This window comes from Trichomonas vaginalis, chromosome III (assembly GCF_026262505.1).
Source record: "Trichomonas vaginalis G3 chromosome III, whole genome shotgun sequence".
In the NCBI taxonomy this organism is placed as follows: Eukaryota; Parabasalia; order Trichomonadida; family Trichomonadidae; genus Trichomonas; species Trichomonas vaginalis.
The window spans coordinates 13161704-13185050 of record NC_067205.1 but is presented as its reverse complement, the minus strand read 5'-3'; the positions used below and the strand labels follow the sequence as shown (position 1 = coordinate 13185050).

Sequence of the window (23347 nt, the reverse complement as noted above, 5' to 3'; positions counted from 1 at the left end):
ATAAAATAAAATAAGAGGCTTAAAAATATTTTGTTTTAAGCCTGTACATCTTCATCGTTGTCGAGAGATTCTGCTTTGTCTTCTTGTGGTTCTCTGATGAACCAGAAGCCAAAGATTGTGCCGGCGATTGTGATGATACCGTAGAAGAGGAAGAGACCGAGGTCACCCATCTTGGACTTCCTCATTGCTGGTGATGCGTAGACGATGATGAAGGAGAAGAGCCATGATGTCATTCCGTTGATAGCGGATGCCATTGGGCGGACTGAGAGTGGGAAGAGTTCTGGTGAGGAGTACCATGGCATTGGTGCGAGACCGAGACCGAAGCCGAACTGGTAGAGGAAGATGAGGATAACTGGGAGAACGTTTGACCAGTCGTACTTAGAGTTGAATCCGAAGATGATGAGGGATGCAGCGCAGACGATGCCTGAGATTGTCCACATAGCACGGCGACCAACTTTCTTGATGAGACCGCCTGAGAAGAAGCATGCGATGAGCTGAGCTGCTGTAGCGATGAATGACTGGATACCTGGTGTGATGCCATTGATGTTTGCGTTCTCGAAGAGCTTGCTGAGATCTGAGAGAATAGCGTTGATGCCTGAGAACTGCTGTGTGAGCATGATGAGGATGAGGACTGTGAGTGGCCAGATGTACTTAGCCTGGAAGATTGATTCTTGTTCTTCCTTCTTCTCCTCCTTGTTGTCTTCCTCTGCTTCTTGCTGGTGGATTGCTGTTTCTGGATGAGCCAGATGAGACCAAGCTGGAGAGCGTGTGAGACAGCGGAGTAGATGCACATGACGTATGGCTTCTGGTATTCACCGATGAGGTAGAGAATGAGGATACCGATGACGATGAAGATCTGGTTGAATGTTCCGTAGAGACCTGTCTGCTCAGCTGGAGCGACTTCGAGGAGTAAGAGTGGGCCGAGTGATGAGAAAGCACCAAGCATGAAGCCTTGGAGAACACGCATTACGAAGCCCATCCAGAATGTCTTGACTTTCATGAATGCTAAGATAACCCAGAATATGATCGAGAGGATGTTGATGATTGAAGCGACGAGGCGGCGACCTAAGCCGAATTTGAAGAGTAAAGAAGGAATGTATGGACCGATTGCACCAGTGAGCTGGCTGATGGCGACGAAGAGGTCCCAGTGCTTATCTGGGAATTCTGAACCCCACTCCTTGCGGAAGTATGAAGCGGCTGGTGATGGGTAACCAATCAGGTAGCCGAAGCCAAGTGGTGTGAGGCAGACAATAGCTGCATACAATAGTTCGCGGCGGAAGAATGAAGACATGTTCTTTCTGTCCAAAGTCTTGAGAAATGAACTTACTTAGTTTCCGTGACATTCTCTCAATTTTTTCTGAGAACTTCTTACATATCAATGAGAACTCTCTGAATTTCATAATGAAACGAAAAATCTTTGTTCCGCGCTTACCGCTATGAATGGGTCGTACGCAAAAAGGTTGTTTAATGTTAGGCCATTTCTCATTCAATTTTTGACAAGTCAATGAAAAGCCTTCTGAATTTTGGCACGGGTTATTTACATCAATTTGATATGGATAAATCAATATAAAAATGTCTAGATGGATTTATCATTGTTATACGAAGTACGCATGCTCATATTATTATGTTTTCACATTTTGTTTCTTGTGTGGTCATACACTATTGATTTATCACAGACTGTTTTCATAAAAAAACATAGATCTCAGTATATATTACAGACAATTATATAACATCTAATAAAATCTCTTTTTACAAAATTATTTTTCACACAAACCGTTCATTGTGACAAAATGAGTTCATTCCTGCATCTACCATGCAATATCAAATAATAAACTTTGATTTTTATTCAATTTTATTGATTTGAATTTTTTTGTTTGAAGATTGTTCGATGTAAAGTTTCTTAAGAAATGTTCATATATGATATTTGGATTATACTCCATATGTATGTTGCATTTATCACAGGTTATCTAACAAATTCGTTGCGTAAGATCGATCCTTATTTCTCAACTCACTGTTTCGTGGACTGGTAATGTAAATATGATTAGCAACATACAATAAAATAGATTATATTAGAGATATCGATAATCATTGATTATTGAATAAAATTCTGACAAAAGTTTGAATAATCAAGTTCAAGTCTTTTTATATCGATGAATAAAACATATGCATAGATCTTTTTTTATGTTAACATGTCTGTGATAAATCAATAGTGTATGACCACACAACAGAAACAAAATGTGAAAACATAATAATATGAGCATGCGTACTTCGTATAACAATGATAAATCCATCTAGACATTTTATATTGATTTATCCATATCAAATTGATGTAAATAACCCGTGCCAAATTCAGAAGGCTTTTCATTGACTTGTCAAAATTGAATGAGAAATGGCCTAACATTAAACAACCTTTTTGCGTACGACCCATTTCATAGCGGTAAGCGCGGAACAAAGATTTTTCGTTTCATTATGAAATTCAGAGAGTTCTCATTGATATGTAAGAAGTTCTCAGAAAAATTGAGAGAATGTCACGGAAACTAAGTAAGTTCATTTCTCAAGACTTTGGACAGAAAGAACATGTCTTCATTCTTCCGCCGCGAACTATTGTTGCAGCTATTGTCTGCCTCACACCACTTGGCTTCGGCTACCTGATTGGTTACCCATCACCAGCCGCTTCATACTTCCGCAAGAGTGGGTTCAGAATTCCCAGATAAGCACTGGGACCTCTTCGTCGCCATCAGCCAGCTCACTGGTGCAATCGGTCATACATTCCTTCTTTACTCTTCAAATTCGGCTTAGGTCGCCGCCTCGTCGCTTCAATCATCAACATCCTCTCGATCATATTCTGGGTTATCTTAGCATTCATGAAAGTCAAGACATTCTGGATGGGCTTCGTAATGCGTGTTCTCCAAGGCTTCATGCTTGTGCTTTCTCATCACTCGGCCCACTCTTACTCCTCGAAGTCGCTCCAGCTGAGCAGACAGGTCTCTACGGAACATTCAACCAGATCTTCATCGTCATCGGTATCCTCATTCTCTCATCGGTGAATACCAGATACGTCATGTGCATCTCTCGCTGTCTCACACGCTCTCCAGCTTGGTCTCATCTGGCTCATCCCAGAAACAGTCCACCAGCAAGAAGCAGAGGAAGACAACAAGGAGGAGAAGAAGAACAAGAATCAATCTTCCAGTAAGTACATCTGGCCACTCACAGTCCTCATCCTCATCATGCTCACACAGCAGTTCTCAGGCATCAACGCTATTCTCTCAGATCTCAGCAAGCTCTTCGAGAACGCAAACATCAATGGCATCACACCAGGTATCCAGTCATTCATCGCTACAGCAGCTCAGCTCATCGCATGCTTCTTCTCAGGCGGTCTCATCAAGAAAGTTGGTCGCCGTGCTATGTGGACAATCTCAGGCATCGTCTGCGCTGCATCCCTCATCTTCGGATTCAAACTCTAAGTACGACTGGTCAAACGTTCTCCAGTTATCCTCATCTTCCTCTACCAGTTCGGCTTCGGTCTCGGTCTCGCACCAATGCCATGGTACTCCTACCAGAACTCTTCCCACTCTCAGTCCGCCCAATGGCATCCGCTATCAACGGAATGACATCATGGCTCTTCTCCTTCATCATCGTCTACGCATCACCAGCAATGAGGAAGTCCAAGATGGGTGACCTCGGTCTCTTCCTCTTCTACGGTATCATCACAATCGCCGGCACAATCTTTGGCTTCTGGTTCATCAGAGAACCACAAGAAGACAAAGCAGAATCTCTCGACAACGATGAAGATGTACAGGCTTAAAACAAAATATTTTTAAGCCTCTTATTTTATTTTATGTATTAATTTAATAAAAATCCTTATTCGATTATATATCGTGACTTTTTATTCAAATCTAATATGATTATACCAAAAACCCAACTATTCTCTATTAAATTACCCTTGATCCCTGAAGGATCAGGGATGTAAATTTCCTCAAATAGGGCAATGTTCCATATGAAGCCTCTCATTAAATATACAATCATCAGAAATATCTCGGGCAGAAACAGTCATTGGCATTATATGGAAGAGGGTGAATCGAAGATTTATTCCATATCTATATCAGAGCAGGCGTCAATTGAGTGAACTCTCACGTTCATCATTCTAATGTTTAAGAATCTCTGGCCTGCTAATTGATAACAGCAAAGATTTCTAACAATTTAGCTTCTCGGCGTCCATTTGGTTGATACATGTAATCTATGGGTTCTAATGGAGAGATCTCCATGGAACAGTTCTTATGAAATCGCTTGCAACAACAGGATCTTTAAATGATTAACGAATTATTTTATTAGATCACAGTTCAAAAAAATTGCAAAAGATGAAATACTGTCATTAGTTATGCCCAGGAATGAATACAAAGAAAAAAATTACCTGAAAAAACGATAATTAAATATAATAAATAGAAAATTATTTTATTTAAAGTCCGGCATTCTTCATGTTCTGTTCAACAAAGTTCCAGTTAACATGGTTCCAGAAGTTCTTGAAGTATTCAGCCTTTCTGTTCTCGTAATCGATGTACCAGGCGTGCTCCCAAGTATCGACTGTGAGGAGTGGCTTGTGGCCATCCTTGACTGGGTTAACAGCGTTAGAGTATTGGCCGATTTCGCACTTGCCATCCTTGTTCTTGTAAAGATAGCACCAGCCGGAGCCAAAGACTGTTGAAGCCTTAGCTGTGAATGTTTCCTTGAACTTCTCGACGGATTCGAAGTTAGAAGCAAGGACATCAGCGACCTTTGATGGAACATCAACCTTTTCTGGTGTAAGGCACTTCCAGAAGAAGGAGTGGTTGAAGTGCTGGGCAACGTTGTTGAAGAGTGGGCCCTGAGCCTTCTGGATAACTTCCTCGATGGACTTGCCTTCAAGGCCAGAACCAACGATGAGCTTGTTAGCTGTATCGATGTAAGCTTGGTGGTGCTTTGTGACGTGGATCTCGACAGCGTGCTGTGTTAAGAAGCCTGGAAGACCAGTCTTCAAGTAGGAAGGATGCTCCATTGTGAACATTTTTGCTGAAATGAAGTGAACAAAATTTATTTATGCAATTTAAATTTTGTTTAGATTGTTGACGGTTTTTTACTCACAAAAAATAATTTCCCCTCAACTAGAAATAAAAATTAATCGTTGGATGAATGTGATAAAATAGCCATATTACAGGGTATATTTGATGTACGGTTTGGATGGCCAACTAAGAAAAAATATTTTTCATTGAAAAAATACGAACTATAATTAGCCAACTAATCTACGAATCCAAAACGAATCTTCGCCTTTAAGTGGCTAATTTAAATTGGTGTAGAATACTCTATGAATTTGGAGCTAGCAGAATGCAAATAAATCCAAATTACAAGGCAATAAATTGCAAATTACTTCAGACTTAAATTTCACTTTGTTTGGATAAACCTTTTGAAGAAACACTTAAAATAGAACCGAGATATAATTATTTTGTTCCCGAAAACACCGAACCATTATAAATATGCCTATCGGTTCTCAACAAAATATCAAATATTTATAGAATACTAGGAAGACCTAGAACATACGTGCTATGTTTTGGCTGAGATATAAGACCGTTAGGATATTTTTCTTAAATATTCAGGAACGATCATCTGAATACTAATAATCCTGCCGAAAAATACTGATGCGGTGAATTTTATGGGTCTGTTGCTCACATGTAAAGAGTTAATGCTCGAATTTACTAAAAATTAATCAAGATAAAATTTTCACAAAATTTCCCGATGTTTTCTATATTTAAAGCATATTAATAAATGCTAGAATTCTACATGCTGATTAGAAAAATGCAAATTAAAATATCTGAAACAAAAATTACTAATTGAGGATATTAAAGGCCAAATGAGAAAGTTGTGAAGTATGATAAAATAGGCTAGATGTAAAACCAGTAGGGAGGTAATAATTTTAAAAAGATGATATATTATCGAATAAGGATTTTTATTAAATTAATACATATAATAAAATAAGAGGCTTAAAAATATTTTGTTTTAAGCCTGTACATCTTCGTCGTTGTCGAGAGATTCTGCTTTGTCTTCTTGTGGTTCTCTGATGAACCAGAAGCCAAAGATTGTGCCGGCGATTGTGATGATACCGTAGAAGAGGAAGAGACCGAGGTCACCCATCTTGGACTTCCTCATTGCTGGTGATGCGTAGACGATGATGAAGGAGAAGAGCCATGATGTCATTCCGTTGATAGCGGATGCCATTGGGCGGACTGAGAGTGGGAAGAGTTCTGGTGAGGAGTACCATGGCATTGGTGCGAGACCGAGACCGAAGCCGAACTGGTAGAGGAAGATGAGGATAACTGGGAGAACGTTTGACCAGTCGTACTTAGAGTTGAATCCGAAGATGATGAGGGATGCAGCGCAGACGATGCCTGAGATTGTCCACATAGCACGGCGACCAACTTTCTTGATGAGACCGCCTGAGAAGAAGCATGCGATGAGCTGAGCTGCTGTAGCGATGAATGACTGGATACCTGGTGTGATGCCATTGATGTTTGCGTTCTCGAAGAGCTTGCTGAGATCTGAGAGAATAGCGTTGATGCCTGAGAACTGCTGTGTGAGCATGATGAGGATGAGGACTGTGAGTGGCCAGATGTACTTAGCCTGGAAGATTGATTCTTGTTCTTCCTTCTTCTCCTCCTTGTTGTCTTCCTCTGCTTCTTGCTGGTGGATTGCTGTTTCTGGGATGAGCCAGATGAGACCAAGCTGGAGAGCGTGTGAGACAGCGGAGTAGATGCACATGACGTATGGCTTCTGGTATTCACCGATGAGGTAGAGAATGAGGATACCGATGACGATGAAGATCTGGTTGAATGTTCCGTAGAGACCTGTCTGCTCAGCTGGAGCGACTTCGAGGAGTAAGAGTGGGCCGAGTGATGAGAAAGCACCAAGCATGAAGCCTTGGAGAACACGCATTACGAAGCCCATCCAGAATGTCTTGACTTTCATGAATGCTAAGATAACCCAGAATATGATCGAGAGGATGTTGATGATTGAAGCGACGAGGCGGCGACCTAAGCCGAATTTGAAGAGTAAAGAAGGAATGTATGGACCGATTGCACCAGTGAGCTGGCTGATGGCGACGAAGAGGTCCCAGTGCTTATCTGGGAATTCTGAACCCCACTCCTTGCGGAAGTATGAAGCGGCTGGTGATGGGTAACCAATCAGGTAGCCGAAGCCAAGTGGTGTGAGGCAGACAATAGCTGCATACAATAGTTCGCGGCGGAAGAATGAAGACATGTTCTTTCTGTCCAAAGTCTTGAGAAATGAACTTACTTAGTTTCCGTGACATTCTCTCAATTTTTTCTGAGAACTTCTTACATATCAATGAGAACTCTCTGAATTTCATAATGAAACGAAAAATCTTTGTTCCGCGCTTACCGCTATGAAATGGGTCGTACGCAAAAAGGTTGTTTAATGTTAGGCCATTTCTCATTCAATTTTTGACAAGTCAATGAAAAGCCTTCTGAATTTTGGCACGGGTTATTTACATCAATTTGATATGGATAAATCAATATAAAAATGTCTAGATGGATTTATCATTGTTATACGAAGTACGCATGCTCATATTATTATGTTTTCACATTTTGTTTCTGTTGTGTGGTCATACACTATTGATTTATCACAGACTGTTTTCATAAAAAAACATAGATCTCAGTATATATTACAGACAATTATATAACATCTAATAAAATCTCTTTTTACAAAATTATTTTTCACACAAACCGTTCATTGTGACAAAATGAGTTCATTCCTGCATCTACCATGCAATATCAAATAATAAACTTTGATTTTTATTCAATTTTATTGATTTGAATTTTTTTGTTTGAAGATTGTTCGATGTAAAGTTTCTTAAGAAATGTTCATATATGATATTTGGATTATACTCCATATGTATGTTGCATTTATCACAGGTTATCTAACAAATTCGTTGCGTAAGATCGATCCTTATTTCTCAACTCACTGTTTCGTGGACTGGTAATGTAAATATGATTAGCAACATACAATAAAATAGATTATATTAGAGATATCGATAATCATTGATTATTGAATAAAATTCCTGACAAAAGTTTGAATAATCAAGTTCAAGTCTTTTTATATCGATGAATAAAACATATGCATAGATCTTTATTTTTTATGTTAACATGTCTGTGATAAATCAATAGTGTATGACCACACAACAGAAACAAAATGTGAAAACATAATAATATGAGCATGCGTACTTCGTATAACAATGATAAATCCATCTAGACATTTTTATATTGATTTATCCATATCAAATTGATGTAAATAACCCGTGCCAAAATTCAGAAGGCTTTTCATTGACTTGTCAAAAATTGAATGAGAAATGGCCTAACATTAAACAACCTTTTTGCGTACGACCCATTTCATAGCGGTAAGCGCGGAACAAAGATTTTTCGTTTCATTATGAAATTCAGAGAGTTCTCATTGATATGTAAGAAGTTCTCAGAAAAAATTGAGAGAATGTCACGGAAACTAAGTAAGTTCATTTCTCAAGACTTTGGACAGAAAGAACATGTCTTCATTCTTCCGCCGCGAACTATTGTATGCAGCTATTGTCTGCCTCACACCACTTGGCTTCGGCTACCTGATTGGTTACCCATCACCAGCCGCTTCATACTTCCGCAAGGAGTGGGGTTCAGAATTCCCAGATAAGCACTGGGACCTCTTCGTCGCCATCAGCCAGCTCACTGGTGCAATCGGTCCATACATTCCTTCTTTACTCTTCAAATTCGGCTTAGGTCGCCGCCTCGTCGCTTCAATCATCAACATCCTCTCGATCATATTCTGGGTTATCTTAGCATTCATGAAAGTCAAGACATTCTGGATGGGCTTCGTAATGCGTGTTCTCCAAGGCTTCATGCTTGGTGCTTTCTCATCACTCGGCCCACTCTTACTCCTCGAAGTCGCTCCAGCTGAGCAGACAGGTCTCTACGGAACATTCAACCAGATCTTCATCGTCATCGGTATCCTCATTCTCTACCTCATCGGTGAATACCAGAAGCCATACGTCATGTGCATCTACTCCGCTGTCTCACACGCTCTCCAGCTTGGTCTCATCTGGCTCATCCCAGAAACAGCAATCCACCAGCAAGAAGCAGAGGAAGACAACAAGGAGGAGAAGAAGGAAGAACAAGAATCAATCTTCCAGGCTAAGTACATCTGGCCACTCACAGTCCTCATCCTCATCATGCTCACACAGCAGTTCTCAGGCATCAACGCTATTCTCTCAGATCTCAGCAAGCTCTTCGAGAACGCAAACATCAATGGCATCACACCAGGTATCCAGTCATTCATCGCTACAGCAGCTCAGCTCATCGCATGCTTCTTCTCAGGCGGTCTCATCAAGAAAGTTGGTCGCCGTGCTATGTGGACAATCTCAGGCATCGTCTGCGCTGCATCCCTCATCATCTTCGGATTCAACTCTAAGTACGACTGGTCAAACGTTCTCCCAGTTATCCTCATCTTCCTCTACCAGTTCGGCTTCGGTCTCGGTCTCGCACCAATGCCATGGTACTCCTCACCAGAACTCTTCCCACTCTCAGTCCGCCCAATGGCATCCGCTATCAACGGAATGACATCATGGCTCTTCTCCTTCATCATCGTCTACGCATCACCAGCAATGAGGAAGTCCAAGATGGGTGACCTCGGTCTCTTCCTCTTCTACGGTATCATCACAATCGCCGGCACAATCTTTGGCTTCTGGTTCATCAGAGAACCACAAGAAGACAAAGCAGAATCTCTCGACAACGACGAAGATGTACAGGCTTAAAACAAGATATTTTTAAGCCTCTTATTTTATTATATGTATTAATTTAATAAAAATCCTTATTCGATTATATATCATCTTTTTGAACATGATTTACAAACGTTCTTAAGTTATTTAATGATACCGTGTTTGAATCTACTTTTTACTCATGTCACATTCCCTCAAAAACCATTAAAAATTAAACATTTCTTATTCCTTATTAGATTTGTTGATATACATATGTTTTGAGTTTGCCTTCAATGAGGTCTAATCTATCATATAATAAAATTTCTATAATATCTTCCAAATTTCCAGATATCAAAAAATCATGAAGAGTAACAATAGACTTAATACTTCAAAAGATTATTGTTAATCATAGTTTTATCAATCTTCTCTATTGTATAAGATTAAACGACCTATTATAATATTTTATAATATTAACCTGAATTACGCATTTCTCATAATCATTGTTGATGTTCTACTCTTAGTTTAAATTTTTTTGAACAATGGGCCTCATTTAAATCTTCAAACCACAATCAAGAAGCAAAACAATGATTTCTTTAAATTTCATATGATAAAAACTCCTAGTAGGAGAATTGTTAACCAATAATGATCAAATCTTTAAACATCTAACGTTAAAAAAAAAAAGAAATCATCAGTGATAAAAAAAAGGTACATTCACTAGGCGATAACAGTAAAATGGGATGAAAATAGGATAAATAGCATCCCTATATAGTGCCTAACAATATTTATACGGGCCAAAAAAATTTGGCTAGAGATTTGGCGAGTTAGAAAACTTAGAAAATTGAGAGGGATTTTTATTTTTGAATTTTTTTTGGAAAGTTAAAATTGCGATTAAAAATCGATTTCCGGGAGAACTAAGCATCTCATCATATATTTAAATCGATAAAAATATTAAATAATAGTTGAATAGTATAACTACGTGAAATTATGGCTGAATATACAGAAAAAATGAACATATTTGACATTTTTGAAAATTCATACGTTAGATGGTGACAAACTCATAAACTATACTTTAGCTAAGATTGATATATGGTTTCAACAACACATGGTTAAAATCGTAAAAATATTTTAGATTTCAAAAAGATATATATGGTAATATAATGGAACAGAGTCAACAAATAGCATGTAAAATATGTTATAATTAACTTTTTATTAGATCTAATAGTATATATCGAATGGTTTCCAGCTTTATGGTTAATTATTTTCTTTTCGAGCTTCTCTTTAACTGTTGTATTAAGGTTGTAAATTTTTGATGCTAGAAACTATGGAATCTTCTTTGCTGCTGCATTTTTCTTGAGAGTTCTTGCAATTTCGAATATATCTGCGCATTGTATGAAATGGGGGCTTTAAAATATCTTGAATCATAATAGGACTGCTTTTCCAAAGGAATGCTTATTTGTAAATCAGAGAGTTTCAAAATTGAGTGCAAGATTATCATCATAACTTAATAATTTTGTAGCATTTTTCTAAATATGCTACAAAATTATCATTCTCAATTGAATGATGAATCGAAAGAATTTTGTAGCGTATGATTATTTTCCCTTGAAAAATAAATTAAAAATTTTTGTATATTTAATCATACTGTTTAATGAGCATCCTAATTTACTAAAAATAAAAAGACGATAGAAAATATTCAAAAAACTTGATGGCTTTAGATAGTCTTTTCGAGGAGTAACTTTTTCAGTGAATCGTCGAACGCTATCCACTCTCATAACATGTCCTCTTAATGTCCAAGGATATGCAACTTTTATCCCCATATTCATTGATCTTCCAAAATTTCAATATCAAATTAGGCTTCAAAGTTCCTAAAACTTTAGCCATGAATAGGATGTCAATCTTAAAGTCATTTCCTACCTCCTTCATACATGAAATTAAGAATAAAAGTTAATTTTTTAAAGTTTTTTAGTGATAATTTTTCAATGGAAAATAATCGTATGCTACAAAATTTTCGATTACTGATCGGGTGAGAATTTTGATTTTGGTGCAAAAAAGGAAGACAAGCTATTAACAAATCATTTACTGTTGTTCATCAAAAGAAGAAAACTTTGATAACAACTAATGATGATAAAATCAAGCTATCTTTTAATATTTTAAATTGATAAGACATTCAAAATATTTGAATGGTTTAAAATATTTTCTTTTAATTTCTATAAGATATTATCATGATTATATAATAAAATTTAAATTTTTATTCAAAAAGGCAATATTTCAAACTTTTAATTTCAAAAATCTTAATTCTGCAATAAATGTATTTAATTGTAGCAAATTTAATGATCCTTCGTCATGCTTAGCAATTTGGAACTCATAAATTAATGATTTCTTCAAGTAAAATTCTGCATTATTTCAAAAGTCAATAATTCTCTAGTAACTTTTCTTCAAACCCTAACCATTATATTATATGTATAATGGAGAATAATTGCAAAGAAAGATAGCCGAATTTACTGGGTAGTTCTTGTGATGCGAAATAATTGCAAATTAACACCTAGTTTTAACAGCATCAATCTCTTTTTGCTCTCATTTAAATGCATTCGCACACTTTAATTTTGAAATATAAGAGTTTTGGAAATTATCAAATTTATCTGCTCAAATACTATAGATCTTCATAAGTGTTAATAGAATCATTGGCCTTACATATAGTGTTTAATATAATGATACACATTATACTGGGATTCATTCCTTATTCATCTAGTTATTATAAGATTTACAACCCCATGAAAATTTAAAATTTTGTCAAAAATAGTGAATGTACCTTTGATAAAAATAAATTTTAATTAATTAAATGCTTGTTCATACAATGATCGTGTAACTATTGTATTTCACTTTAATTCAATTTCTTGAGAAAGTGAACTTTCTTTTTCATGATAATAACCACTTTTTGATGGGAATTAACCGCAATCAGGTAGAAATCCAATTCAAATCGGCTCGAATACGCTAAAATGCCCAAATCATTGGAGGTTTAGGCTATTGAGACGAAATTTGATATCCATTATTGTAATCAGCATGATTTGATCGTTTATCCTTTTCAGATTAATTTTTCATAAAATTTGAATTGATTCAGTCATTAAGCATCATAAGTATGTTCGTTCCAATTTCTTAAAAATAAAATTCAGATTAACTTTCTTTCAATTTTCAAATTTGACAAAAACCCCGAAATTCCAAAATAATTTAACACTCGTGAAAATATGTAAATGTGCCATACATTTAATCAGAAATCAAATTGAGACCCTTATAGTTTTATTTTGAAAAGAAATGTAAAGTGGTTCAAAAATGGACAAAAAAACTCTCTTGAAGTGGATTTCCGCTTTTGTGATTTGGTTCACCACACTTATTGGAAGCTCCTTACCACTTTGTATCAAAAGCATAAGGTGGCAATCGCGTTTAGAAGCTCTTGCAGGTGGTGTTTTCCTTGGTGCAGGTTTGGCCCATCTTCTTGCTGATTCCTTCGAAGAATTTGATAAAATGGAGAAGAAGATTGATTATCCGCTCGCTCCAGCGATTTGCATTGGCACATTCGTTATTTTCACATCTATCGAGTTGTTCTCATACGGAGAACATGATGAAGAATTCCAAATTGGCGATGAGCATGATCATCATGGTCATAACAAGCACGAAAAGCTCGAAAACAAGAGCGAGCTTAATTCGAATTTGCTCGAATCTAACGAAAGCGAATACGTTACAAGCTATTTTTCATCTCAATGCAATGCTCTTTCCGTCCCAGCTTCAGCCCTTTACATCATTATGGATATCCATTCCGCAATCGAAGGTTTGGCTCTCGGCATTATGAAGGAATTAGGCAGTATCATTGCCATTTTCTGCGCAATTGTCGGACATAAGCCAGTCGAAGCCTTCGCTCTTTCCTTAATTATCCTTAAGGATAAACCAAACAAGATACTATTCTGGGTCATGGTTATCGTTTACACATTAATGTCACCAATAGGTCTTATTGTTGGTATTTTCATTGCAAATATGAAGAGCGGCTTGACTACAGGAATTATTGCTGCTTTTTCAGCAGGCACTTTCTTGTTCGTTGGCTGCCACGAATGGGCTGAAATGTTTGAACATAAAGCAACATGGGCTTGTGGAGAGAAATTCTGGCACTTCATGATGTTCTTTATTGGAGTATTGTGGATGCTCTTGATTGCAATCGTTGAAACTTTCGCTGATTAAAAAAAAGATTACTTTAAAGAATTACAGTTATCTTTACTTTAATTTTTTCCGAAATTTTTAAAACCTTTATAATTGAGCGACCATTATACCAAACAAACAATTTTAATTTATATAGATATTTTATTAAACAAAGAATAAACAAAAATAAATCACAAAAAAATAATAAATTAGAAGAATCCACTAGAAGATGAGCTTGATAAGATACCCTTTGAAGAAGAACTGTCACTGTCCTTCTTTTTCTCCTTATCTTTCGCCTTTTCTTTCTTTTCAGAAGAAGAACTATCTGAATCATCGCTTTTCTTCTCCTTTTTAGCTTTTTCTTCTTTTTTATCAGTAGCATCTGTAACTTTCTCTTTTGTTGGTGAAGAAGCTGCTGAAGTTTTTGTTGAATTCAAGATTGAATCCAAACCATCGCTTGAAGAGCTAATTTTAATTGATTTTTCGGTGTTATCTTCTTTAGTTTTACTCTTTTCATCATCTGAAATATTAATTGATGATGAATCGCTATCTGATGACGAAGAATCTGATTCTGATTTCTTTTTCTCCTCTTTCTTCTCTTCTTCTTTTGGTTTTTCTTCTGTCTTTTCTTCTTGTTTCTTATCAGATTTACTTGAAATGCTAAGAGATGATGAATCGCTATCAGATGAAGAATCAGAATCTGATTTCTTTTCCTCTTCTTTCTTCTCTTCAGCCTTTTCTTCTTTCTTTTCCTCAACTTTTTCTTCCTTCTTTTCTTCGATTTTCTCCTCTTTCTTCTCTTCAATTTTTTGTTCTTTGACTTCTTGTTTAACTTCTTCTTTCTTGACGACTTTTTCTTCACTAAGGCTGGAAGAAGACGAATCCTTTTTAATCGCAGATGGTCTAGGTTTGGCCTTTTGTGTCTTTGGCTTATTATGACTTAAGTCTGGTTTGAAGGAGAAATTATGAGTTTGTGGTGGAGTTTTCTTTACATTGAACTCAGGACGTGCGCATCTAGGTATTGTAGATGTATTTGAATCGCTATGTTTCTTCTTCCGTGGAGTTGGCTGTTGCTTGACTTCGGAATATTGGATATCAGAAGTATCGCAGAAGAGTCTTTTATTTGGCTTAGAAACATATGATTGCTGAGTTAGTATTCTATCGACTTTATTGTTGATTTTCTGTATTTCTCGCTCAGTATTGTTATATGTTGCTAGCATATCGTTTTCTGTCGAACTAAATGAGCGAGAACTTTGAGATCTCGTACTAGACGATTTATTTATGCTTGGTCTTTCATGAATTGATCGATCTTTTGGTGGAGTATTTTTATCTAACGATCTTGAGTTATCGAAGCGTCTCGAATCTGAGGTAGTTTTGGTTTGGCTTGGGAGAACTATTGACATCTTTGAATTAGATGACGTGATAGCACCTTGAATAAATATATTTGCCCCAGTCGTACCAAAAGGGGAGTGTAAACTCACCCATCCAGAGAAGCGAGAAACACCCTTTGATCCAGATATCTCAGATATGTAATTCGATATTTCATACATGCCTGTAAATAAGGCAATACTTTTTTGTAATTGAATTAATATGTAGAAAGGTGGCTGAATATGATTCTGTATAGTTGTTTTGAATATGTGTGTGCAATTTAATTGTAATACACTTCCTGATCCTTTAATTTGACCAAAATTTTTATGATCATCATTCATTATTGAAGCAATAATAGAGCTTCCAGAGATAGATTTGTCAAGGACTCTGATTTGACTTATAGACACTGTTGTTAGAATTTAAAATATACATTCAACATTAATTTCCATCATAATTTTTGGATTCAATAAAAAATATAAAAAAAAATTCAAGGGGAAAAAAATTCATGGTAGTATAATAGAAAGTATACTTATTGTCGTAGGACAATGGTATTTTTAGACAAATTAATGTTTAAATTCGAATAAACAAAAAAATATATTGGCATATATTGGATAATTTAAAATCTTCTGTCAGCAAATTTGTATTTCAGTCGCAAGATTTGGGTTTTATTGGTATGGTAACGACGTGTATATCAATATTGAATTATAATACCTTGAATTTTAAAACACATCAACTCATTAGCAGGGTAAAAGGATATAACTGCTGTATGTATTAAAATTTGTCTACTAAATTAACTTGAATATTATAAATACGCAAGATTGGAAATCTTAAATCTTTAATTTGAGCATGTTTTTGGTAGGTGATGCTTGATTATGGCTAGTTTATGAACGTGATGTAAACATTGCTTGTTATAAGTCCATGAAATATTGGAAAGATAGTATTTCAGTGAATGAAGCCGAAAAACATAGAGATCTGTGTTGACCAACTACTTTGCCAGTGTACTAGTTAAGGAACTTTTTCCAAAAAATATTTGAAATCAATGAAATCCTTTGATATTACAACAATTTTAATAATGGATTTTTCATTTTCGTAATTTTTTGGGATTTTTTCATGTAAATTTTTAACTTTTCCCATAATTGACTAATATATTTAGAAAAATAAATATATAAAATGTTTTAATAATTAATGAAAATGTTTGTTTTCAGAAATAGATGGGTGATTTCTAAGAATTTTATAAAGAATTTTATTGGATTTTGAATTTTTGAAAGTTATCATTACTACAAAAATGTATTTTATTATCTCTATCCGTTTCCATATTTATTAATAATCCATTAATTTTCCGAGAATAAGTCTCGGTTCGAGGAAATTTACTCATATTTATACTTGTTTTGATAGGAAAAATAATAATCTAGAGACTATATCAATTTTGTACGCATGTTGGTTCGCGAACAATGAAATTTCAAGAACTAAGTATCATCGCTCCATTAAATTAGATCAGCTTTTATAGTACTATGCATTGGAATAATCGAAATGCTCTACTGTTTTTTGTTCACAAAAATTCTACATCGTATTTTTTGAGTACTGACTTCACTCCAATCAATGCTTTCATCTGTCGGATCCAGATTTGCTGCAAATGTATTAATTTTCAACTGTTCACCAAGATCTAATAACAATACCATGAAACTTCTTAAGGAAGTAGCACATGGCGTTGAATCAGTTGGCAAAACAGCCGAAATCGTTCAACTCAGCAGACTGAAATTCAAACCATGCCAATCATGTCTTGAATGCAAGAGACCAAGCTCTCCAAACCGCTGCGTTATCAAAGATGACCTTCAGAAGTATCTTGACCAACTTCATGAAGTTGATGCTTTTGCAATTGGCTCCCCAATATACATGGGCAACCCAAGCGCCTACTTCTACTCCTTCTTCGAACGTGCAATTTACAGTAATTTCATGTACACAAAGACACCAAGCAAATTCGGCAGAAGAATCAAGACAGGACTTGTATTCTCAATGGGTGCATCAAAGGAAATGTTCGAGAAAACATACTGGCCAAATCACAAACATATCAAAGATGCTATGGAAATAGTCTTTGGTCCATGCGCTGGAGTCGTTACTAACTGCACACAAGTCTTAACACCAAAAGCAAACATAGACTATGAAATGCCTCTCTTTGATATGGATTTAATCAACAACTACGTCAGAGAGCATGATCCAATTGAACTGAAGAATGCTTTTAACCTGGGTGTTAAGCTCGCTTCCAAGTAAAAACAACTACGTATTCATTTATTAATTGTTTTTTTTTATGAGAAAAAAAAATTATTAATAAAAAGAAAAAATTTATCAATGAAAAAGGTTTTAAGATATAACACTGATAAAAAGAAAAAAGAATTTTAATTTTTTTTGAAGAAAAAATATGAATTAGTAAAAATTAGTTAGCTTGTGGGGCTTCAACATCAACAACCTGTTCAATAGCTGTGCTTGGTTGATCTGCCTGTGTAATGTAACCAGCGTTTTCAGATCTTGTATTGAGGAAGTAGCCTGTGGCTCCACCAACAACGAGAGAAAACAAGCATGCAATGAATACTCTGAGAATCATGTATCCGAAGTGGCTTGATTCTGGGAAATTAGGGCAGATTGCGACAGCTTGAATAAAGACTGAAATTAATGTTGTAAGTAAGAAGATATACATCTGCTGGATTTCGGAAATGTTGAAAATTGGGATGAGTCCGGTGCCGAATCTCTGAATTGGGATGTAATAGTAAAGACTAGCTGCTTCTTGAAGAGCTCCTCCCATAAATAAGACAGCAATGAATCTAAGGAACCATGATTTTGTGTAGAAATCTTCTTTAAAAGATTGAATCATCATTTCAATTCCGCCGATTATGCCAATAGCACCGACACCGGCATAAATGTATAAGTATTCTTTAGTTTGTCTCTTAAGGTATGCTATATATCCAAAGTATCCGCCTAAAGCTAAAATAGCAATTGAATTCAAGATTCCAGAGATTTTTGAAAGGAAAGAAACAGACAAAAATAGGCCTACTGCATTACTTGTTACTAAGTAAAGGCCTCCAAGGAATATCATGCAAAAATACTTAGGTTCCATTTGGGAAATTGTCAATTTTTTTTTGTATAAAATTTTATTCCGATAGAAAACTCATGAGGAATGATGAAAACTCCTTTTTTAAACTTCTAGATTTTGCTGAAATATATTTATGAACTTCTAATATAATAACTAAATTTTCATCAAAACGAGTAGTAGGATAGGATGGGTTGTGTGACTTTTTTTGTAAACGTAAGAATTCATACAATATCGAGCGATTTTGTATCATTTTTTTAACATATTAATTTTAAAATAATTTATTTTTTTATTCTTACATAAATGACCCAACAAGTAAAACCAGATAAAATAGATTATCGAATTTTAGAGGATGGTGTTCCTGTTTATATTCAAAGATTTAAAGGGAAGCAATATTATAGAATTGTTAATCCTGAATACATAAAACATTTATTTAAAAAGGAAGACTGTGAATTATTAAACGCTAGTGAATATGAAACCAATAAATCAAAACTGAGATATAAATATATTGGAAGTGATGAAAGATGCAAAGATAAAGATAAAGTTTATACAGTTTCATATAATAAATGGAAAACCAATAAGATAAGAAAACATTTAGGAGATTATGGGAAATGTTCTGAATTCTTCAAATCTAGTATGTACGAGAGAATAAAAGAAATTAGAAATAATTATTTTCATGAATGAAAGATTCACTACCATAATGAAATAAAAAATAAACGCATTAAAAAATTAACATTAATTTTAAAATAATTTATTTTTTCATCTTTTATAAAAGAAGCTATATATATAGATGATGTCAGATATTCCGCGATTAATTAAACATTGTTTAAATCCTGAATGGAATCAATGGAGTCATAATCAAAGACCTCATAAACGAGAAGAAGAAATTGAAAATAATTATTTTCATGAATGAAAGATTCACTACCATAATGAAATAAAAAATAAAAAAATAAACTTTAAAAATTCATGTCTCAGAATCAACATTGAACTTTAAGAAACTAATGATTATTTGAATTTATGATATCAATTATTTGATTTATTCTTTCTTCAATCTCTTCTATTCTTTTTGTTAAATCATCAATTTTCATTAATGAGGTGATTCTTGATTGAGGAATAGATTTCAAACTAACCACCCCCTTTATTTTTGAAATTTTGAATCCATCAACTTTAAACATTTTATTCAATTTACATGTTGTCAATTCTTCAAATAATTTTTTATTATTAGCATAATAGTCATTAAATTCTTCAACAGATGAAAAAATTTTTATTTCAGTAATTGGTTTAACAACGTTTATTTTTTGTTGAACATTTCCACTATCTTCCTCCTCTGTTTCATTTATTTTTAAAATCGGCTTCATTTATCATTAAGGATGGGCACTCATTAGGGTGATGAAAAAAATCAAGTCTAGCAAAGTCAATATATTAAAAACAGTGAAGACTATTATATAGCATTATAGTGCACAAGCTCAAATATTTAGTGATGCATTTCTCGAACTTATTTTATTTATAAGTTAACCTTGAAACATGAATTTTAGTATATCATGAGCATATTTTTTCTAATTTTGCAATACTTATAATATCATACCAGGATTCATGTGGAAGTCTAATATTTGGTATATAATATTCTTACAATAAATGTATTAATTCAATTATATTCAAAATGATGGGTCGCAATTTTTACTGAAATTGCAAATTTAATTTCAACAATGAAATTATTGTTTAAAAAAAATAGCACAACAGCAAGATGGACAATCATATATAGAATTATAATGCTCCATATAATGCTTTGATTTGATGCGTATATAATGTTATTTTTCGCACATCTTTGTAAAAAATTGATTTTTGTAATTTTTGAAAAAATTCGATTTTATTTCGAGATTTCCTCTATAGGTGAAGTATATTGAACAATATTCCTATGGGAGAAAATAATTGTAAGTATGAGTACTTTCATTAATACTATGGGTGCCATGGTTATCGCTCAAACGATCAAGTTATATCTCGATTGCGTAAATTGAAATTTTGCTATTTTCTAAATTCACGGCAACAACATTCTTTTATCCTGATCGTACATCACAATATTTGAATGTGCGACCATTTGTTCAAGAAACCGTCAAGTTATTCTTCATTTTTCATGCCGCGGCGAACAAAAGCAGTTGCAAAGCGTATAAAGAACTTAGTTCAAAGCGCGAAAAATAGGGTAGAGCCATATGTCGTCAACACTGTTGAATTTGTGCTATCTGTATTATTGAGCGGCGCTACATTTTGCCAATCAGAATTTCAATTCATGCTGAATAACATCAAAGTTCCGTCAGAAGCTACATTTCATCGAGTCCAAGAAAAGGTTGGTCGTGTTATCATAGAAGTTGCCAGAGAATCTGTTAATTATTGGAAATCTCGAATGAGAAAATGTTCGGGACTTTTGTTTGACGGTTCTTGGAGTCAGAGAAGAAATGCAATGTTTTGCTATGTACAATTTGTAGAAGAGAAACTCAAAAAAATTGTAGATTGGGAAGTGATATCTAAATCTTTTAAAAATTTCAAAGGTAATTTCAACGGAAAATCAAATGAAATGGAATTTGAAGGCTTAAAAAGAATGCTGAAGCGTTGGAATAATGAAAAACGTGTAAATTTTTTTGTGCATGATGGCGATGTCAAAATTGTTTCTACAATCAAAAATACGTTCAAAGGTATCAGAGAATACAGAGATCCTGGACATTTTCTTAACAATATACAGAAAAAGCTCAAACTGCCAGAATTCAGAATCTTATCTAGCATTTCAAAGAATTTATTGCGTTGGCTTAGGCAACTTCTCAATGACACACATATGTCAATTAAAACAAAGAAGTTTTTATGGTTGAATTCCGCTAAACATTATGCCGGAAATCATAAATTTTGTCCAGATCCTGAAAAATGCAAGATGATTAAACCATGGAAATATGCAAAAAATAAAACTGCTATAAAAACACTTAAAAAATTCCTCGAAGATACCGTAAAAATCTTTGATATGGTAAAAAAGATTCATTCAACTCAAGTAGTTGAATCGATAAACCATATCAAAGCAATGCTTGCTAATAAAAATATTAATTGGCATGCTTCTTGGCCAATTAGGATGGCAGTCACAATATTGCATTTCAATGAAAGTATGTTTGAAACGATTGTAGCAATAAGATACAGGTTAAATTTACCAACAATGCCAGAAATGATGAACAGATATTTCAGAATGTATGATACAACAAAAGATTTAATCAAAGCATTCAAAAATTCAAAGCAAGTTCAAAAAAAGTTTGCGGCATTAAGAGCTATAAAGAGAGGTCTTCAAGCTACCGATGATCGTATTACTCTTAAATCACATAAATAATTATTAAATTTATTTCACCCTCAAAACATCATATTCTTGCACCTTCTTTGAATAAACACTTTCACCTTCTATTTTTAATTAATGTTTTTTAATTGTCCAAAATTTTTAGATTATATAAGTTATAATTTTTTATAAAAGTATTATTTTCTAAAAGATAAGTATATATTCTTAATCACAAAACCTAGCATTTTATCATATCTATATATCAGCTTCCTAAATATAATACTCATATAGTTAGTATGATTTTAATGTTTTTGAACATGAAACGAAAATATGATTACAATCATATAACATAATGGAGTTATTGATATAACTTATATGCATGATACATTAAGAAGTCTTCCAACAATATAGATATAGTTGTAGATTCCTATGATTCCTTTTATATTGTGAGATAATAACATTTTTCTGCTGTCAGGAGCCTATGAGTGCCCATCCTTAAATAAAAATAAGAATATAAGTGATGAAATATATTTTTTAATTAATATTAAATCAGAAATGGCGGCAGGATTCTTTAAAAAATTATGGGATGGAATTAAGAAAGCTGCGGGTTGGGTTCATAAAAATATTATTAAACCTGTAGCAAACTTTTTGGCACCAGTAGCGAAAACGGCAGGAACTATCATAGGTGGAGTATTAGGTACTAAAGCAGGTAATCCGGCGATGGGAGCACAAGCAGGTAACGCAATTGGTGGAATAGCTGAAGGAATACTTAATAAAATAGGAGGTAGATAGTGGAAAAATAAATTATTTTTATCTTAGTATCGGTTGAAGTCTTTGATAAACTTTTTCTCCTTTATTTAATATTTCTCTTATTGGGGCAGCTTTTGGTGTTATTGATTCAGCAACGTCACTAATTGCTTCTTTATTCTTAAATATCCAATTTGCTCCTTTCTTCATTGTTTCCCAAACTTTATGCGCTCCTCTTTTTACTCTATCCCACAGTTTCTTAAATATACCCACAGCCATAGTTGATTATTTCATTAAAATTAAAAATTCATTTTCATCTTTTAATTTTGATTTTTTATTTATTAATAAATGACGACTAACTATTTGGTGCCAAACACTAAACCGATTAATGGAAATGTGTTTCATTCATTCGAAAAGATAAATGAAATATTCGCAAAGAATGACGGTAGAAGATATTATAGAGAACTTGAAAGTTCATGCTATGACTCTGATGCTCCATATTTTGATGATAAACAAACTCATTTAAGAATTACAAATCCGGCTCATGATGTGAATCAATTAGGTGACACATATATTAAACGCAAGTTAAAGCAACTCTAGTTTCAAATAAAGCTTTCACATTGATGCCGCTTTTAAATGCATGCGTTATATTCGTTGGTTACAAATCATCAAATCAAAGCTTTAAACAATTAGAAGTAGAAACCGAAAGAGGTGATGCCGGTTATCTTCAGATGGATTGCGCCCGTGAATCTTTCGCATTTGCAACATATAAACCAAAATCAGAAAGGAAAGTTAAAAAGTTTGTTCATTCGTTATATAATAATGTTCAAAAATATGATAACTCAGTATGTGGAAAATATATTGACCCTTCAGAAGTTTTCAAAAG

General features: G+C 34.4%; 14 protein-coding genes and 1 pseudogene across 15 annotated transcripts, besides 3 other annotated features; 8 read left to right on the top strand and 7 right to left on the bottom strand.

Annotated features, from left to right (window-relative positions):
- Positions 1–35: 35 nt before the first annotated feature.
- Positions 36–681, bottom strand: TVAGG3_0693820 (glucose import; the record flags this gene model as incomplete). Its single annotated transcript, XM_001317132.2, has 1 exon — positions 36–302. The coding sequence occupies one exon, from the start codon at positions 300–302 to the stop codon at positions 36–38; it is 267 nt and encodes an 88-aa protein (XP_001317167.2).
- Positions 682–2864: 2183 nt separating this feature from the next.
- Positions 2865–3464, top strand: TVAGG3_0693810 (annotated as a pseudogene). The gene has a single exon. A coding segment is annotated over exon 1 (600 nt).
- Positions 3465–3544: 80 nt separating this feature from the next.
- On the top strand, positions 3545–3805 carry TVAGG3_0693800 (glucose import; the record flags this gene model as incomplete). The annotated part of the gene is made up of 1 exon (XM_001317133.2): positions 3545–3805. One exon carries the CDS (start codon positions 3545–3547, stop codon positions 3803–3805), a length of 261 nt encoding a protein of 86 aa, XP_001317168.2.
- A 615-nt stretch (positions 3806–4420) lies between these two features.
- TVAGG3_0693790 (iron superoxide dismutase) lies at positions 4421–5057 on the bottom strand (the record flags this gene model as incomplete). The annotated part of the gene is made up of 1 exon (XM_001317134.2): positions 4457–5041. One exon carries the CDS (start codon positions 5039–5041, stop codon positions 4457–4459), a length of 585 nt encoding a protein of 194 aa, XP_001317169.1.
- A 970-nt stretch (positions 5058–6027) lies between these two features.
- TVAGG3_0693780 (glucose import) lies at positions 6028–6786 on the bottom strand (the record flags this gene model as incomplete). Its single annotated transcript, XM_001317135.1, has 1 exon — positions 6028–6786. The coding sequence occupies one exon, from the start codon at positions 6784–6786 to the stop codon at positions 6028–6030; it is 759 nt and encodes a 252-aa protein (XP_001317170.1).
- A 31-nt stretch (positions 6787–6817) lies between these two features.
- TVAGG3_0693770 (glucose import) lies at positions 6818–7284 on the bottom strand (the record flags this gene model as incomplete). Its single annotated transcript, XM_001294097.2, has 1 exon — positions 6818–7284. A coding segment is annotated over one exon (467 nt), but the record flags the coding sequence as incomplete, so codon positions are not given.
- A 1297-nt stretch (positions 7285–8581) lies between these two features.
- On the top strand, positions 8582–8993 carry TVAGG3_0693760 (glucose import; the record flags this gene model as incomplete). Its single annotated transcript, XM_001294098.2, has 1 exon — positions 8582–8993. A coding segment is annotated over one exon (412 nt), but the record flags the coding sequence as incomplete, so codon positions are not given.
- An 86-nt stretch (positions 8994–9079) lies between these two features.
- TVAGG3_0693750 (glucose import) lies at positions 9080–9838 on the top strand (the record flags this gene model as incomplete). Its single annotated transcript, XM_001317136.1, has 1 exon — positions 9080–9838. The coding sequence occupies one exon, from the start codon at positions 9080–9082 to the stop codon at positions 9836–9838; it is 759 nt and encodes a 252-aa protein (XP_001317171.1).
- A 641-nt stretch (positions 9839–10479) lies between these two features.
- Positions 10480–11284: a mobile genetic element.
- Positions 11285–11808: 524 nt separating this feature from the next.
- Positions 11809–12591: a mobile genetic element.
- Positions 12592–13100: 509 nt separating this feature from the next.
- On the top strand, positions 13101–14024 carry TVAGG3_0693720 (zinc ion transmembrane transporter protein; the record flags this gene model as incomplete). Its single annotated transcript, XM_001317137.1, has 1 exon — positions 13106–14005. One exon carries the CDS (start codon positions 13106–13108, stop codon positions 14003–14005), a length of 900 nt encoding a protein of 299 aa, XP_001317172.1.
- A 98-nt stretch (positions 14025–14122) lies between these two features.
- Positions 14123–15791, bottom strand: TVAGG3_0693710 (uncharacterized protein; the record flags this gene model as incomplete). The annotated part of the gene is made up of 1 exon (XM_001317138.1): positions 14173–15513. The coding sequence occupies one exon, from the start codon at positions 15511–15513 to the stop codon at positions 14173–14175; it is 1341 nt and encodes a 446-aa protein (XP_001317173.1).
- Positions 15792–16915: 1124 nt separating this feature from the next.
- TVAGG3_0693700 (flavodoxin-like fold) lies at positions 16916–17611 on the top strand (the record flags this gene model as incomplete). Its single annotated transcript, XM_001317139.2, has 1 exon — positions 16931–17599. One exon carries the CDS (start codon positions 16931–16933, stop codon positions 17597–17599), a length of 669 nt encoding a protein of 222 aa, XP_001317174.1.
- A 97-nt stretch (positions 17612–17708) lies between these two features.
- On the bottom strand, positions 17709–18461 carry TVAGG3_0693690 (uncharacterized protein; the record flags this gene model as incomplete). The annotated part of the gene is made up of 1 exon (XM_001317140.2): positions 17763–18440. One exon carries the CDS (start codon positions 18438–18440, stop codon positions 17763–17765), a length of 678 nt encoding a protein of 225 aa, XP_001317175.1.
- A 1320-nt stretch (positions 18462–19781) lies between these two features.
- Positions 19782–22209: a mobile genetic element.
- On the top strand, positions 20812–21771 carry TVAGG3_0693680 (zebrafish ch211-108c17.2-related family; the record flags this gene model as incomplete). Its single annotated transcript, XM_001317141.2, has 1 exon — positions 20812–21771. One exon carries the CDS (start codon positions 20812–20814, stop codon positions 21769–21771), a length of 960 nt encoding a protein of 319 aa, XP_001317176.1.
- Positions 22210–22269: 60 nt separating the features above from the next.
- On the top strand, positions 22270–22506 carry TVAGG3_0693660 (N-acetylmuramoyl-l-alanine amidase family; the record flags this gene model as incomplete). Its single annotated transcript, XM_051243147.1, has 1 exon — positions 22270–22506. One exon carries the CDS (start codon positions 22270–22272, stop codon positions 22504–22506), a length of 237 nt encoding a protein of 78 aa, XP_051089734.1.
- An 18-nt stretch (positions 22507–22524) lies between these two features.
- Positions 22525–22740, bottom strand: TVAGG3_0693650 (uncharacterized protein; the record flags this gene model as incomplete). The annotated part of the gene is made up of 1 exon (XM_001317142.1): positions 22525–22740. One exon carries the CDS (start codon positions 22738–22740, stop codon positions 22525–22527), a length of 216 nt encoding a protein of 71 aa, XP_001317177.1.
- Between the last annotated feature and the right edge of the window lie 607 nt (positions 22741–23347).